Source organism: Vanellus vanellus (genome assembly GCF_965231255.1).
Source record: "Vanellus vanellus genome assembly, chromosome: 5".
NCBI lineage: Eukaryota > Metazoa > Chordata > Aves > Charadriiformes > Charadriidae > Vanellus > Vanellus vanellus.
Window position 1 is genome coordinate 21,019,064 of NC_138910.1, and position 17,165 is coordinate 21,036,228.

Sequence of the window (17,165 nt, forward strand, 5' to 3'; positions counted from 1 at the left end):
ATAAATAATAAAATAAGGTAGGAACTGACTGCAAACACTCTCATCAGGTTTTCAGCAAAGAGTAAAGTTCGCTGGATTTACCTTAATTTTTAAATACTGTAAATACTTGTTAATACTGTAAATATTAAAATGTTACCTTTATTTTTTAAAGGCAATGGAAGTTGATTCCCTCTCCAACAATCCACAGTACTTAACAACACTCTCTTTCTCTCTCAGAGACTGTAGGTATACTCTAAACCACCTTATGCACTACACATTTTATGCATGTTTATACATATCACAGCCAAGTGACACTCCAGCTCTGTATAAAGATGTAGATCAACCCATTAGAGAAAAAAAATCCTTCAAAATATTACAACAGTAAGAGCAATACAACTGATCAGTTATAAGTAGTTTTAATGATTTTTCACTTTTTGTATGATAATCCTCAAAGTAGCATTCAAAAATATAGTGCAAAATATTTATTCATTTTATTTACAAATAAAATGTGCAGTTCAGCTTCTTATCCTCACCACAATAAATGGTATTCTTCTGTGTGATGAATAGAAATTGAGAAACATTTGAAGAGACAAAAAGTTAATTTTAAACCTAAGAACAAAGACCTTCCCTTCGGTTATACTGTTGTAGAAATTACACAATATTATTTTTTTTTAATTCTTTGCAGTTGAAAAAAACCCAAAGAAGTCCAAGAGAACACTAAAGTATTACATAGGAAAGAATGTTTTTTTAAAACCATGAAGTTAATTTTGCTGTGACAATCACAATGCACAGTTCTTACCCATATAGAATATAATTTTTTTGCATCTAAAACATAGAATCCTTACAATGTAATGCTTTGTCCCTTCTTACTATACAAATTGCCTTTAGGGGAAAAAGTATTCCAGTATCTTCCTTTCCCTCTGGTGAAACAACAGATGCTTTGGTTAAAGAGCAATTCGTGCGCAATAGTGTTTTAACTTGCAAGGCAGTACTCCTTTATTAAGTTGGTAGAATTCCACTAGCTGGATGAGATCAGTAAATCTGGTATGACCATCATCAAGGGTATAGAATAGCTTCCCATCATCTTCCAACTGTAAAATTGGAAAAAAAAAAAAAAAAACACAAACAAAAAGATAGAATAAAATCCTCTTTTGCTATGGTATTTCTTCCTGATTGAAATACTTGTTTGAGAAGTCTTCTTGTAGACCAAGATATTCATAATCTTACGACTATTGAGAGAAGGAAAAATACAGTAATCATTCACAGCAAGATCAAAAATAAACAACAGAAAAATAATGCATTCTTTAACATCCCTTTTAAGTTAGGTCCATGCCTAAAAGGAAAGAATAGTTAAATAAGCATAGTAACATTCTTTCTGCACGAACAATACTTCTTCGTGCCTTTGCTTTGGAATGATAGGATTAATATGAACACTTTAATTTTTACAGATTGACAAGAAACAATCAAGTGTCAACTTACTCATGGATTTCAACCTTTGCTCCATTCATGTTCTGTGTAATTGCTATATTTTGTATCACTTATTTTGTAAGGTGCAATGCGGCTACACGCTAGTGCATTGGTGTACTGGATACTTGCTAAACAAGAAACTGCCCAACACAAAACGAATATGCTTGATGTATTCATATGTTCTTTATTATAGGAGAAAGAACTGCTGCAGCTCCAAATGCATGTGTTAGCACAGATGAAGAGAGAAAGAAAACACTGCAAAACATACCTTCAAAGATTACTTTTGACTTTTAGGTGCTTAAAAATTTACAATCAGTATTTCCCTATTATAGGTTACATTAGCTCTTGCACAATTTGTATTGTACTGGTGACTGTTTATTTATTTTCTCTACTGCTGATATGTCTAGTATCAAGAAGCTTCCATACAATAGCAACTAGTTAGTATTAATATAAATAGAGGGTAAAAAAACCCCAAACATTTAAACTATTCTAAAAAAGAAAATGGAAAAAAGATACTTTACAAGATTGAGAGCTTAGTGAACAGAAGATTCTGAAGAAGGGCTAGCTAGTAACAGATGGTGTGCTGGGGAAAGATGCAACTATCCTACTTGAGTACAGGAGAAGCGAGAACATATAATTAGCTCTCTTACCTGTAATTAAGATTTCTCATCTGAAGCAGCTGTTAGCCTGCATATGACTCCTGGTTATTCTACCCCTTTCTACCATGTCTAGAAGTAGTTTGTAATTTCTTTATTCTCAGACTTTGGTTAATCCAGGTCAAACACTGCTAGTTAAGGAATTATCAATGTGTGCACGTGTAAATTCCCGTGCTCCAGCCAAGAAACTGAAAATGGATTATGATCCATCGGACTTTCCCTTATGCATGCAATTTTCCTGCCAACACACTGATGATGAGGAAGAGTTGACAATTCAGATACGTGTTGACCAGGATTTCATTTTTAGCTTATTTTTCTCCTTCTAAGCTAATCCCAAGCCTTGACATGAATACTAGACAAATTGCTAATTCTAAAGCAATCAATATTTTGCAAAGTAAAAACTCATATCAAAGTTATGTTGCCCAGGAACCTAACAATCATCTGCAAGCTAACAAGGCTGTTATGAGAGAACATTTATTGGAAAAAGACAGTCCCAGAAATGTATAGCAATTCTTCTTTTGCATGGACTACAGAACAGCTAATTTCAGGACAGACTACACTGAAGTTAACTTCTATCAGCTCAGAGTAGCAAGGATGAAAAATACATTTAAGCTATCAAGTTTCCCATTTTTCACAATATGGGATCCCAATTGTATCCCAAAGCTTTTCTTTTCAGCTTTTCACAATCACTTCCCTGCCACCCACCTGCAATACCTGTTGCACATGTTACTGCCGTTAACATGATGCACCTGTTACTGTGGGGGAAGCTTGAATTGGCAGGCTGCATGCCCTATCTGAAAGGAGCCATTTTTAAATACAGTATAACCTGAAACAACCTAAAATGTAAGAGAAAAATAATTAATTTAGCGACCGAATAATTTTTAACTTTTAAAAAGACTTTCTAAATGCTATTAACTTATTTACATTTAGTAGGAAAGTTCATCTTCTCTTCCTAATAGCTGGAAAGAGGCAAGAGTTTGGAAGAACAGTAGAATCTGAAGTTCAAAAAGGTAACCTTGATCTCCAACTAAAAAGCTACCAACTTACTGCTGTCACAAAAAATGCCTTGTTTCTTAGAAAATAATAACTTTGTTTAGAAGATCAGCAGGAACTGGAAGCAAAACCTTTCCCCCATCAAAAAATACTTTTCTGAACTCCTTTAAGAGTATTGGTCTAGCAGAAACAGAGCAAGCAAGGTGTTGAGAATGGCATGAGGGGTACTGAATGTGAGTGGAAATTAAATGACAGAAAGGAATTGAAATATGCCTATGTCCGGGAAACTAGCAGTTTCCATATTTACATTCTCTTTCTGGATTAGTTTGTTCTCATTACGGATTTCTTTTCAGGATAAACTGCTTTACTTGTTTACAGGTTTTGCACTGAAGCGGTACAGGTCTTCTAGACAATCAGCATGGGGAAATTGACCCAAGTCTGTAGACAATCTATGTCAAAACAAAGATTCGCCGTTCCTCCAAAGATCCTACAACAGGAGAGCAAGGTTTAAAATGTGTGTATATGATTAATTACCCAAATGCACTGCTTACTTCTGCACAAGAACATTAGAATTGACTGGATATTTTTTTAAGGGAAGAAGAGAATCATCTATTTCAGAGGAAACTGAAGATAACTGCAGCTTCCTGCTACATCTGCTCTTAGAGATGAGAGGGTTTGTTTCCTGATAGAGAACGAAAAAGTGGTCTCTTAAATTTGAGAGTTAAATGACATCCCAATGATGTAGAATCATACAGTATTTGTACGGAGTTCAGACTGTTTTCTAAACCACACAACAGTTATCCCAAAGTAAATACTAGAGGTGACCACAGTCAATAGAAGCACAGAGATCTTACACCCGCTATTCTGATCACAGAGCATACCCTCATGCTGACACGGGATCCAGGGCACAGCTGCCACTTTTGGATGAAGGACTCCTTCATTGTTTGTACCTAACACAACAAAAATCCTGGGCAATTCTTTTAACTGGCATTGATTCATGCCTTTCCTCCTCCCAAATAATGCTTTAGTTTTATTCCACAGGAACTTTTCTTAGGAGACGTTATCAGCTACAAGCCCTAAGTAAGGCATACAAACATTTGGTGAACAATCATAGGGGCTCACCAGATCAGAAACAAACAAACAAAAAAAAAAAACAAACAAAAAAAAGCCACTACACTCATTTCTACTAAGAAACAGCAGAATCTCCTAGAAACTTCACTAGGAAGAAACATGGAGGCCAGAGTACCATGTGGTCTGGAAGAAAGGTTCTTGTGAGGAGAGAAGAAAAAGCTATAGGTCTGCTCAGTTATGTCAAGCATCTGTGGCTAAAACACGTAATGCTGAAGTATTCCCCACCTCAACAGAAGCAGCCTGTAAAGAAAACAATATAAACCACCTCTGCAGGGAGTGGGAGGAATGGGGAAAGCCGGCCGTTCTGGCAGGAGAATTGGATATCTTCAATGAAAACTGATGGAAATATGATTTCAATTTAGGTAATTTCAGCTTACCTGTAAGTAGCTGGACTAAATAAAGGTATCAATTTTTTGCTAAAATTTTCCCCCAGAAGAAGACTTGGACATGAATATACCACAATAACATGAATCAAGAGGAAAGGTCAGCAAAAAATGTTTGACTCCAAATATTGAGAGAAACTATCCTGAATATGAGTCAGTGAGATACATACACACATCGTCTGCACCCCACCTAAAAAAAAATTGTGCACATACCAAAAATTAAAAGGCAATATGACCTTTATTAATACATGATTATCATGCCATCGGGGTTGCTTCTATTCCAGTTCAAATAGATTTGCCTACTTTTTCAAGATACTTTTTAGGATTTCATAATACTAGTCAAGCTTTATAACCAATCAAACAGCAAAGCTCAAAAATGTTCAGCTCTACTCAAGAACACTAATTATTTTTAGTGATGAAGGTATTATGTTTATGTCTTCCCTATAACAGCAAAAGAAAAAAAAATGCATCAATATTCTATCACAATTATTCAACTGTTTTGTTTTACAACTGTATATATAAAATGAAAAATTTACTTACTGGTACAATTTGAAAATGCTTTATTTTTAATCCGTGACTCAATGACAATACAAATGTTTTGGGGTTACTTTGGCTATCACGTACCAGGAATACCCTAAAAAGAGATTGAAAATTTTCACAGTAAGATCACTCTGGAAAGCCTTTTGTAAACATCCAGTTAAAACTGTTGTAAATTCATTACAGTAAGTATTAATTAAAAGCAAAAATAATATTAGTTACATAAGTTATACTTTTAATCAGTATTTCTTTGCAAACCTGTTACTGGAAATACTTTTTCTTAAATTCTTCTTCACCTCGTCTATTATGTGAAAAGTATGCATTCTAAGAATGAATAAAACTGTAGGCATTAGTTTTTACACTGCATAGAATTACAATGTATCTCTTCAGACAGAAAAGCACCCTTAAAGTTTGTGCTTCAAACAAAATTTTTCATTGGACTCTTGACAGTTACCTAAATAACAAGCATTCTAGAGAAAATTCAAAAGGTAGTTCAACAGGAATACCAGAATGATTTTCGCATCTGGGCAATACTCATAAATGTACACTCTCTTCTGCACATCAACAAAATTCCCACTGAGACAAAGCTACACTTTGCTCACTTTATGGCATCATTATTCAAATCACAACACTCTCAGTGGCCAACAGTGTCTCTGCAACTAGCTCACTGATAACTTATTCCAGCCAGCTTATGGACAGACATAATTTTACCACAGTCCTGGCAGGATAAGATGGTACAGGCAAAGGATGAATACCAATAAGAGTCAACTTTCACCGAATCACTGGGTTTGGAATATCGGCAGATAACAGTTTGGAGGGCAGAAGGAAGTACCTGATTCACAGCTTTGTAGTACAGGGAGTCTCAACTGTTTGCACTGTGTGGGTCTGGAGCAGGTATAGCTAACCAATGTACCAAAGAAGGGAAATGGAGGGACAGCCATTGGCAAGCATGCTCCTCTCTGAGGACACCGAAGAAACAGGCAAGATGGACTTGCAGGTATCAATCAAGCAAGCACTAGTGGCCGCCTACTTTTGCCCAACCACACACCAGGCATGACAGCACAGCTGTATGAAAAGAAAGGACTCCAGGAGAAGAAAGCAGACAAAGTCTTACAGTGGATTTTCACTGACTAATGACATGGATTCAAACTACTAATTTAATCCTCACTGATTTTAAGAGTTCTATTCGTACAAAGTAAGAAAATACTTGGTATTAAGAAATTTGGAGTCCATAATCATTAAAGTTTCTATCAAAATCCCCATGCAGTCTAATTTGGAGCTCTGATACTAATTCAGTTATTAAAGAGGGATAATTCCCAACTCAGCATACAGCTTGTAAGAGCACACGGCAAGTATTACAGGCAAGAAAGACTTCTAGAACGACTCGGGCTCTCCTAACAAGCTCTCTCTCACCACCTAGTGGCCTTTCACCCTCTCCAGGACACGAACGAAAATTTTCAGAGCACAGTTAGATCCTTTGCATAAAGTGAAATCTTTTATATGTTTGTCAAGAAGAAGTGTCATTTTATTTTATTTTACTTTATTCAGAAAAAATGACACTACAAGAATATGCCACTTTGCAGATATCAAAAATGTGTCTCTACATCCAAATACTGAGATGCACATTAAACAATACACCAAGTAATCACATTGGGTAGGAAAAATACAGGTTGATTAGGATTTATGTTCCCATTCATTTAAAGTCCATTCTCTTACTTTTTTCCTTGTTTTAACAGCAAAGATAAGCAACAATTGTCCTCCTTCACACAAAAAGATCTTCACTCTTTTCTAACCTTACCACAATAGACCTACTTTAGTTGTCAAAGAACCTTTAAAAAGATCACTTTATTATGAAGAAAGGGTTATAGTTCACAGAATCTTAGAAATGCCGGTTGGAAGGGAGCTTTTTAGACATGCTGGATGACTCCAAACTGCTCCTTCATAAACTTATAAGGAATTCACTGAATGACCAGTTGCATTTTGTCATGGGCCGTTTTGGTAATGCTATTATCCCATTCATCAATCAGACGGCAATCAGTTCGCAATCCTGTCAACCATTTATCACATAAAAGTCTTCACATGTCCTTTAGGGAATAAAGCATGAAATCTACAATATTGCTCCATAAACTTCTTTAAGAAAGCTGGGTTTACACAAGAACAGTTGTCTCCCTTTTCTTCTCATCGCTTTTATTTTTTCCTAAAGCCCTTTCTGCAGATGTAGGAAACAGTATTGCAACATACTTAATCTAAAACTGAAGGAATTTAATGAGTAATCTGATATTACAGGTACCTAACTGGAGACAGACTCACAGAAACTTAGAGTTTTACGGAATTACTTGTTGAATGAAGGAGCCTCAAGTTACATTTAATACAGGAGTAAGGATAAAAATACAGAAATGAAAAACAGGAGGATTCAAACATAAAATACCTTCTTGCTTTGTCATTTTTTAAACATAATACTTAAATGAGAGAAAACCAAAAAGTGGATAATATTATTCTAATGTTTCTTGTTTACCATTAAGGGATAATACAATTTTTAGTCACTTCATGAGGAAAAGCATGCTTTTTTTTTTTCAATGGCTGTCCCTGCACAGTTCATCTTATAATAAGGTTAGTCAATGTTTTCAGGCTTTCTTTCATTCTTTCATCACTAATAAGAGATACAAAAGACACTGGTGCCAAAGTTGACAGTTCCCAGAGAATATTGTGCAAATACAGAGCTCAAGTGCCTGGTTCTGAGCAGACATAAGTAATCTGTCAGTGACAGAATCGAAGTGTTAGATCACCACTTTATTGCTTCCAGAAGATATAAAATAGAAACCAGCTGATCCCCAGATAGCCCTATATAAAAGAATTTTTATTTCTATTAGGTAAGCGCAAAATCTTCCTTCCTCCATCGCCCCCCCAATAAGAAGAGCATGAAAATAGCAGTTGTTGACTAGAAAAGTGTCTCAGGAGAGTTATGTAAAGAATTAACTCACCCATCTACAAGTCCATGCTGCAAAATAAGTCTCTGAGCCTCTTCTCTAGAGATTTTGTGATGAAACCATGACTGTGATCTGTGTATAGCTGTAGAAATAAATATCTTTAAAAAACATTTTGCCTTTGGTGAAAGAACTAGCTATTGCATTTTTCTGGCAATGAATTAACTCACACATACCCATATTAGACATGGCAATAGGACTACCATGCGAGTTGAGTCGTAGACACCCTCTCCTCTGTATGAGAGAGAAATAAAAACATGATTTCAAAGCTTTTTTTTAAAAAAAAAAAATCAGAAAATACTATTCTGATAAAGCAAAGGTGTTTATACCCGCCATGCCAATCCTTCTTCAACTGCAACTGAAAGGGCTTCTGTTGGATTTTCTATAATTCTGCTTTTGTGTCCTGAGAAATCCATTGCTACTAAAGAATTTTCTGAAATGCTTCTCTGCAACAAAGAAAAATAAATTTAGTTTGTTCATTTTTTAAAAGACCCATCATTTAAAAGCAAGCTTCTGAGAAAACATTAGGTTTTGTAAGTGGTGTTTCAAGTATCTGCAGTGTTTCCCATCAGAGCCAAACTCATTTTACCCTAGGGAGCATTTGTAATTCCAGTATGCTGCTGCAAAGCTCAATTTTACAGTCTGGCAGGACAGATCATCTTTTTGCATTACTGCAATCGATGATAAATACATGGCTTTACCATAAACTCTGTATTTTTAACTATAACTAGCCCTTTGCATGTCAAAACAAGTCAGGAAACTTTTATTAAGTTGTCCAAGTAATGCAAAAAAGATAAAATACAAAATTCTTATACATAACCATCAAATTAACAAAGATTTGAAAAATTTTGCTATAAATATCTCATAAATGTATATATTTTCTCTATAAATTTTCACTCAAGGTTTACCCGATTTAAGCATTGAAAACAGCCATTTCTATGGAGTTTAACTTCTATTTTAACACAATCCTGCTCTCTCTTATCATAGACTCAACAACCGTAGGATCTGTTATTTTAAAAAGCTTGGGTTTTTTCTCCCAGTGAAGATAAAGTTTGTTACAATAGAATAAAAAGCATTGAAATTTGACAAAACAGCCATAAAACTCACCAAAATACTTCTCAGAAACCAAGGTTTACAAAATCAAGTTTAATATGGCTTGTAATGATTCAAACATTGGCAGGCACTGGAATATCAAATACTTAAAAGAACATTCTACCATTCTATAAGTTAAAGTAACATCTGGAACACAAGAGGCCCAGATTTCTGTACGGTTAGCAAAGCTTCCCAGTCCAAAACCAAAGCAGCTCTGGTTTGTTCCTGTTTGATTATAAGCATGAATATAACTAGAAATGGAAAACAGCAATTCTGTAGTTCACTGTAATTCTTGACACTGTAGTCTAAGGTCTGCCTGAGTAACTGTAACTTGTAAAGAACTTTGGAAAAGCAAAATCCAAGGCTAAAATAAGAGAAAATGTTTGCCTGTAGGAGAGTGGAGGGAACTCCTTGTAGCTGACGTGGTTGTGAGTCATTGAGGAATACAAAACGTGGAAGTGGTTCCCCTATGAAGTATGTTCATTAGCTTGTCCACTTACTTCCCAAGTTTACCCAATTTGCTGTTCAGTTCAGGAATTATACACAAGTAGAAAAACAATGCCATGCTTAATACCGGTTATATATTTTGCCTGTGTTAGAAGCTATGTAAGCTAAAATGCACCCAAGAGTGTAAGAGTAGAGAGGATCAGCAAAGGCTCCCAGATCCGTTAGAAAAGCAGCAGCTGGCTATTGTAACAGCTTCACGTAACAGAAAGTAAAGACACGGTCAGTGTATTAAGCACAATTTTGAAGCCATACTTATTAGCAGTATCAATGAAAGCTATTTTTATTAATACCTATAATAGCAAACGCATATTTTAGGTATTTTAACAGCAAGAACTATAACACAAGCTCAGAAAAATCCACCATAAAATCCCTGTCACATGTCCCGGCAACAAGTAATTTTTACCCAATTTAGCCAACAAAAACCACAAAAGTGATGTATATCATCCATGAAAAAGTCTGAAAGCAAGAAACTCATAAAGAATTGGGATAACATAAGATATTGAAGATAAGAACAACCTGATCCACTCCCTGATCTGACTGAGGAGATGGACACAGCATCTAGTATAGGTGGTTGTTACTCCAAAACCCAGTTCTGGCAAATTATGGTGTTCCTCTGAAGTCCAGTCAGTATTACACCATCTGAAATTCATCTTAAGTACTTAATATTTAAAAAAATAAAATGGAAGTATTGCTGTATACCAAAAAGGATTTGTTATAGCTGTCTTATTCATCATTTACTGCATGTGTAACCTTAAACACTTTGCTTCTTTTTTAATGCATTTATAGTTCTGCTACTCTGTCTTCAAAATCCTCTTTCCATTCTTTTTGACAGTGATAATAAGCCATTGAACTTCCAAAATAATGGGGATTTGACAAAGGGAAAAAGCCTGTTAACTGGTCTGAACTATCCAATTTGTATTCAAAGTAAATTAATTAATTAGCCCTCTAGTCAACCCTGACAGCCCTAAAGATTCCGGGAAGCATTCGCACATGCAAAGATTTGCAGGATCAGGTCAGTAATATAACTGACACAAGTTACTTAAAAATAGCATGATGGCAGAAACAACATATTTATTCATGGAGCTACTGAGGGACATACCATAGGTGTTACATTCAAAGGGCTGCACCCACTTCTACCTTGATATGGTTGCATGTAATTCTGATACAGCTGCATCCCATACTAAAACCAGAAAATAACATGGTTAGCACTTTCAATTATAAACTAAGCCAAGTAAATTTTCTTTCCATATGTGAAAAATAACACATGCTTTTCTTTACCATTAAAAACCAGGGACAAATGCTGTTAGGCTAAGAAAATGCACATCGTCGTTACTGCCGTTGCCTTTATAAATGCATACTCTGTATTAAATATTACCCATTTAATATACCAACTGACCTATTCCTATTTTGTCACAGGCAGACATATTTTAAAAACATATTAAAGTTCCCTTCTTGTGTATTCTTGTAGCTTTGTTCAACGTCACTCACCAATCTCACTGAATTTAACATGGTTACATATAAGCATATGCTTAATGTTAAGTATTTGCAGGACTGAGGCTTCAAGACATCATCCCATCCCCCACAATGATTCCAGTAATTTGGTCTCTCTCTTTTCCTTGGCATGAAGAAAAATAAGCTTTCAGAGTACAAAATTGATACTGCTGTTGCATGGGAATCTAGAATTATGTCACTTCTCTACCACACAGTATCAAAATCTCACATAGTAAACTTCAGAAAGAAGTTAACTCCACACAGAAAAATTACCTTAAGCAACCTAATTGCTGTCATCCAACAGGTCCTACTTTGTTCATCATCTGCACAGAGCTGTTTCAGGTCTCTGGTTCCTCCTGATTTGTTAGGCTAGAAGGCCACAGCACATTTTTTTAGCATTAATGCATATCTTGAAGATAATACCTGTTGAAATAAAAGCCACTAATTCTCCTATTTTATAATAGACAGCTGAATATTATTTTCAAAAACCTTAAAGAATCTTAAGCTTACCTAAAAACTGTGGCTTGCTTTAATATGTATCAGAATAAGCTTGTACCTTAAAGCAGAATCCATAGTTTGTTGGTGCTCCAGAAGTCTTTTTGCCTGTCAAAGACATGTACATATCACTATTGCTGAATTCACAGAAAAACTGCAGATGCCTTGGCTCCTAAAAAGAAGAGCAATGTAATACAGTTAGACTATTTTTAGCCAGCCTGTCCAGATAAGAAACTCAGAAGAGTATAGTAGTTGTCCTGTTCCAAAATACAGTCTTACATACTGCAGTTTTAACTGTGACATCATGAAATCTAGAAAGAGACAACTAGACATTAATTTTATAATACAGAGTAAAACCACCTCAAACTAGTCAAAGAGTTCATTCTTCAGAGAGGGCGAAAAACCAAAGTACTAGTGATACCGTTTCTGGGAAAACATCTACTAAATTCAAGCCACAATAATACTAGAGTAGGAGTCAAGTCTTGAGAGCAGTATGCATTTCAAACATCAAAATAAAATCTAATCTGAAAAACAAAATACTGTAATAATTACTGTCCAGTACTATTTCTAACCATTATTTCCATCCTCTAAGGTTAATCAAGTCAAGGAGGCAAACAGAAGGAATTTGCTAAAGGATACAAAAACAGCTCAATGAATACTCTGGCAGTTAACACAGAAAATTCAGAATAAGAAAAAACATTGTTTTAAGAGATTTATGTAAAGGATGTCTCAACTCCAGTGTATCCTGTTTAACATAGTCAGGTTTAAAGTACTGCCATCAAAAAGTTGATCTAATAAAGTGAAAAACTGTCCAGTGACAAAATTTGAGAACTCTCAAAATCCTCCTGTAAAATCCTTTTATACATAGGGGTTTGTTTCTTTTAGATAATAAAGTATTATGTCCACCTTTCAGAGCATCTACTTACACTTCAGAATTTTAACTACTATTTGAAAATGCATTTTAAAGGGGGCACTCTGTTAACTGATTGTAAAAATATTAACCAGAATGAAGCAAAGTTATCAGGCAAAAAGAAACTACTGTTTCTAAGACAATACTTTCCCAGGTTTATACCTCAGCATCTCTCTAGATTTTATCTACAATAAATAGATAATTTTTTTCATTTTATCACTGAAAGTTGAAAATCAAATTTTGGTTATTATTACAACAAATGACAAATACACACACGTGCTCTAACTTCACAGTTCTCTCTCTTTCTTTTTTTTTCCTTCCCTTACCTTAGATGTACCCTTCGTGGAAAAATAAAGGCCAGATCTTCTCAAAAGAAAGTACAATTTTTTCCATGATTTTTTTCCCTGCTCCTTTGCATGCAAAAAGCCATGAATCTCAGGATACGTGCTGGAGCTTAGGAACATCTGCAAGAAAATATTAAACATGCAGTTTTCTTTTCATCTGAAACCAGCTTTCTGTTTCATTAACATACTCAGGCGGGACTAAGGGGAATAAACCCCTAAATCCACTATCACACCACAGTAATTCAGTTATGATTGCATCTAATCCCATTAAGAGTACCTCTGATTTAAGACGTGTAGAATGTTACACAACTCTGAAGTATGATAAGCAAGTTACATATTTATATGGAACATATGGTTTGAAATGAGAGCATTAGTTATGCAATATGTTGACTTCAGCAACAAAACCAGCGTAAGAAGTTCTGATCCCAAGCCGCAGACCCTATTTATATAAAACTGCAAATCAGTGCTACCAAAAGAAGAAAAAAAGAAAAAAACATCCCTCCCCCCTGCCATGTCACAAACCAGGCAAGGGAACTGATCTGAGTTAAAATTAATTCAGCAAACAAATCAGAAAATCTGAATCACAAAAATCACAAAGGCATACAGGTCAGGCAGATTTTACCATTTTCCAAAGGAGGGGACAAAGGTCTCGAGACCTGAAGTGGTGCTTAAGCAGGAGCTTTAGCAGCTTTAGCTGAACCAAAACCAGGGGAGACTGGGCCAGTCACCAAGACAGCTCCTGTCTGTGCTCAAGGTCATGTGGCAGAGAGTATTGAAAAAAACTGCATCAGGAGGAAGGAAAGACGGCTTAAAAGTCTGAGATCAGCCATTTTGCCTCCAGAACTGCAAGAAAAAGGTGCATATCCTCACAAGCCACAGAAAGGCAGAATGATATGGATAGAGAGAGAAGTTAATTAATGCACTGAGAGAAGCTAACTGATGCACTGTGTCTACTCAGGGTATTCAATGGCTTCTCTTTAGCCATTTCAACCAGACATTGTCAGAGTGCAACACAGCTGTTATCTTGCTAAGACCAAGTACACACTTCTACTCACTCTGCAAAAGAGTGCACTAAAAGCTGACAATCGTGTTATCCTTATTCTAATGCCATGTAATGCATTCATTTTTATTACTCTTCCAATAAATCTACTCAGAACTATGACTCACATCTAAACAGACTAACCTAGAATTCTTAAATTTCCACATATGCAAAGGAATCTGCGTTACTGCTCAGCTCTTCAAGGAACCTTGCCCCAGACTGGCCTGTGGTATCATAAATACCATCTAGGCTTATATAGAGGTAGGGAACAAGGAATTTTTTGGTTGATATCTGCAGTTTTCATTGCCACATTTTCCTCCTGTCCACTGCCACTTCCAGAAAATCTGATTCGAGGACACAAAGCAACGGATTCCTAGGCAAGAGACAGACTGGCCAGTACCAGACTGCAGCAAAATGATGAAGTGAACGTGATTTTGGAAGTACACCAAGTTCTTTGGCCACTAAATAACGCAGTCCACACAAGGTTGCTTTCACTTTTATTGTTTTCCTACCTCACAGTCAGGTGCATGACTGTACCACCTGTAGACTACCCTGAGTTAATAAAATTCAGGTGGTGTGAATGCAGTAATATGGGCAGGCTTCATTTGACAGGGGAGTGCCCTAGCCCACCACTAGGAATGCATTACAAATAGCTTCACCGCTATTCACCTGAATAATTAAATTACAGTAAGACTAGGTATATCTATCTACATGTGCTACTGACACACAGCTGTGTGTAAACGCAGTTTAAGCTATTTCAGCCACACCGAAGGGATGAGTAGGTCCTGGTAGGTGTTCTAGCCTGTTCATCTTCCCATTTGCCACGTGTTAACAGTTTCACTTACAGTGAATATAAACACTGCATTGAAAAAGTATTTTAACTCCATAAACAAGTCAAGAGAGGTTGTTGAGACCCCATCCCTGGAGGTGTTCAAGGCCAGGCTGGACGTGGCCTTGGGCAACCTGGTCTAGTGGGAGGTGTCCCTGCCTATGACAGGGGGGTTGGAACTCGATGACCTTCAAGGTCCTTTCCAACCTAAACCATTCTATGATTCTATGAAATGGAAGCTTTAGGATAACCTAAAAGAGTCGATGTATGTAAAGTGAAAAGACTATCTTTTTAGACTTTAGTTCTCTGCTGAAGATGAAAGGAGTGGCTGGCTCCCAGCCTGCACAAGTTTCTTCCTCAGGATTTCTGCCACAAGAGCTTCAAACCAGAAGTGCTGTCATGAAAAATGCTTTTCTTACTCAGCAGACTAAAGTGGAGGAGCAATACAAAGCTCAGCTTTGACAGTCCCTGTTGTACTCATGCTATCAATTAAAATAAAGTAGCAATAATGCTAGGAAAAAGGCAATCCTAGATCCATCTTTTTCTTTCCAAGACAGCTGAGGACCGTGTGAGAAAATGTAACATGAACAAGCTGTAGTCAAAACCATTAACTGTCACAAGGAATGAGCAGTAAAAATATCTCAGAGTGAGAAGGGAACATCTAATAAATACCTAAAACTACAGATAGTAGAAAAGAAAACCTCTTTGTTTTTTTTGTTGTGGGTTGGTTTTGTTCTTGTTTTGGTTTGGTGGTTTTTTTTAATGGAAGTAGATGCAAGTTTATTATAGGAGGGATTGGATCCCTGTTTATGCTGATAAGAGGTAATCAAAATAAGACAAGAATAAGAAATAAGAAAAATAAGAAAAGTCCTTAATACAGGAAGAAGTGGGGAGAGTTAAATGATGGTGTGCTGCATACAGCGATTACTGGTCACACAATATGCAGAAATAAATTTACACCCCATGCAGTGAAATATATAACATGGTATGTACGGTTGTGTCAAAAGTTAGTGTGTCTTCCAGATACTAATACATGACAGCCCCAAGGACTTGATTATGATTTGATTAGATGTAAAACCAACCAATTTAAAACCAACCTGAACAAAACCCAGAGCAAACAGATGTCTTTTTTTGGGGAAACAAACAAACAAACAAAAACAACACAAAAAATACAGTAATGAACAAGTGAAAAAACAACGTAAAGGAAAAATGTTCCACTGTCTCACATGAATACAACAGTGAAAAAATGCAGAAATACTAGATGTCACTGAATGCAATAAAGACTGAGAGCTGCATTCCAAACTATACAACTTACTTGTCTGCACCTCAACATGTTCAATGAAGGAATGGCTGCAGTAGTGAAGACAACAACATATGCTAAGGTGGATGCTTCTCGAGCACTTACACACTATTGTGGAGAGTTAAAGAAGCCTCTTTTTCCTAAGACTCCATGAATCAAGTTGAATTTGATGACTGATTTCTTCAAAGATGTGATGACAGCCAGCCCAATGCTGCTGGGAATGAGCAGGATTTTTCCCTTGAACCTGCTGATAAATTTTGGGGGCATCAAGAAATTCCAATCAAGAATCGATACGGATTCTCAGTATTGTCTCCTATAGACTTCAGTCAATCTGAGGGGTTTAGAATGGGAGAAAGGCCAGCAACACCTAGAGTGGAAGATGGGGAAAGGCAACACGCAGACTAGAATGCATGTAGAAGATTGACAAGAGACTAAAATTCAGTGCATGGCTATTTCAGCCTGAAGACTGGAATGGAGTCAGATGAGAAACCGGTCAGGAAAAGGACTTGCTATGGCAGAGAGATTAAAGAAATGAAACTTGAATCTTAAATCTGTGAAGGCAGAGAATGGGAACAACTAAGAACACGGGGCAAGAGATGGCAATGGGGAAAGGGCAAAAAGAAAATACACTATCAATAATTCTACCTTTCACAAAATTAGTGTCTTGGTAATCCTGTTCTGTATTTAACTTAATTTTTGCATATGTAACATTTTTTTTTTTTATGTTTATTTAGGAAAGACATATGCTCCGCTCTTTAATATATTCTATATAAGGTGCAAGTTTTTTTTCATTGCTCTGGAAGATGGCTTGGACATGTGCTATTTACAGTAGCTTTTTTTAATGTATTCATATTATACATAAAAAGCTATTAGAAAGAAACAGCCAAATTGGTCAATACAAGACTTGAACTCTGAACTTCAGAACCTGAATATTCAGAACCTGATATTCAGAACCTGAATATCAATGGCACCTATTAAACAACAAGGAAGAGGAGGGGACGTAGGTCTATTCTTAAAGCAAAACCAGA

The 17,165-nt window shown here is 36.1% G+C and overlaps 1 protein-coding gene across 1 annotated transcript in view; it reads right to left on the reverse strand.

The window, feature by feature from the left end:
- Positions 1 to 890: 890 nt before the first annotated feature.
- GRB14 (growth factor receptor bound protein 14) overlaps positions 891 to 17,165 on the reverse strand; it is a gene marked incomplete at its 5' end in the record, with an annotated part of 67,306 nt that continues 51,031 nt past the window's right edge. Inside the window, 9 exons of the mRNA XM_082483226.1 lie at positions 891 to 1,070; positions 5,150 to 5,243; positions 8,128 to 8,215; positions 8,307 to 8,364; positions 8,460 to 8,576; positions 10,829 to 10,909; positions 11,494 to 11,589; positions 11,777 to 11,887; positions 12,952 to 13,089. Of these exons, the coding sequence (XP_082339352.1) occupies positions 924 to 1,070; positions 5,150 to 5,243; positions 8,128 to 8,215; positions 8,307 to 8,364; positions 8,460 to 8,576; positions 10,829 to 10,909; positions 11,494 to 11,589; positions 11,777 to 11,887; positions 12,952 to 13,089 (930 nt within the window). The 3' untranslated portion in view covers positions 891 to 923. The remainder of the gene's footprint in view (positions 1,071 to 5,149; positions 5,244 to 8,127; positions 8,216 to 8,306; positions 8,365 to 8,459; positions 8,577 to 10,828; positions 10,910 to 11,493; positions 11,590 to 11,776; positions 11,888 to 12,951; positions 13,090 to 17,165) is intronic.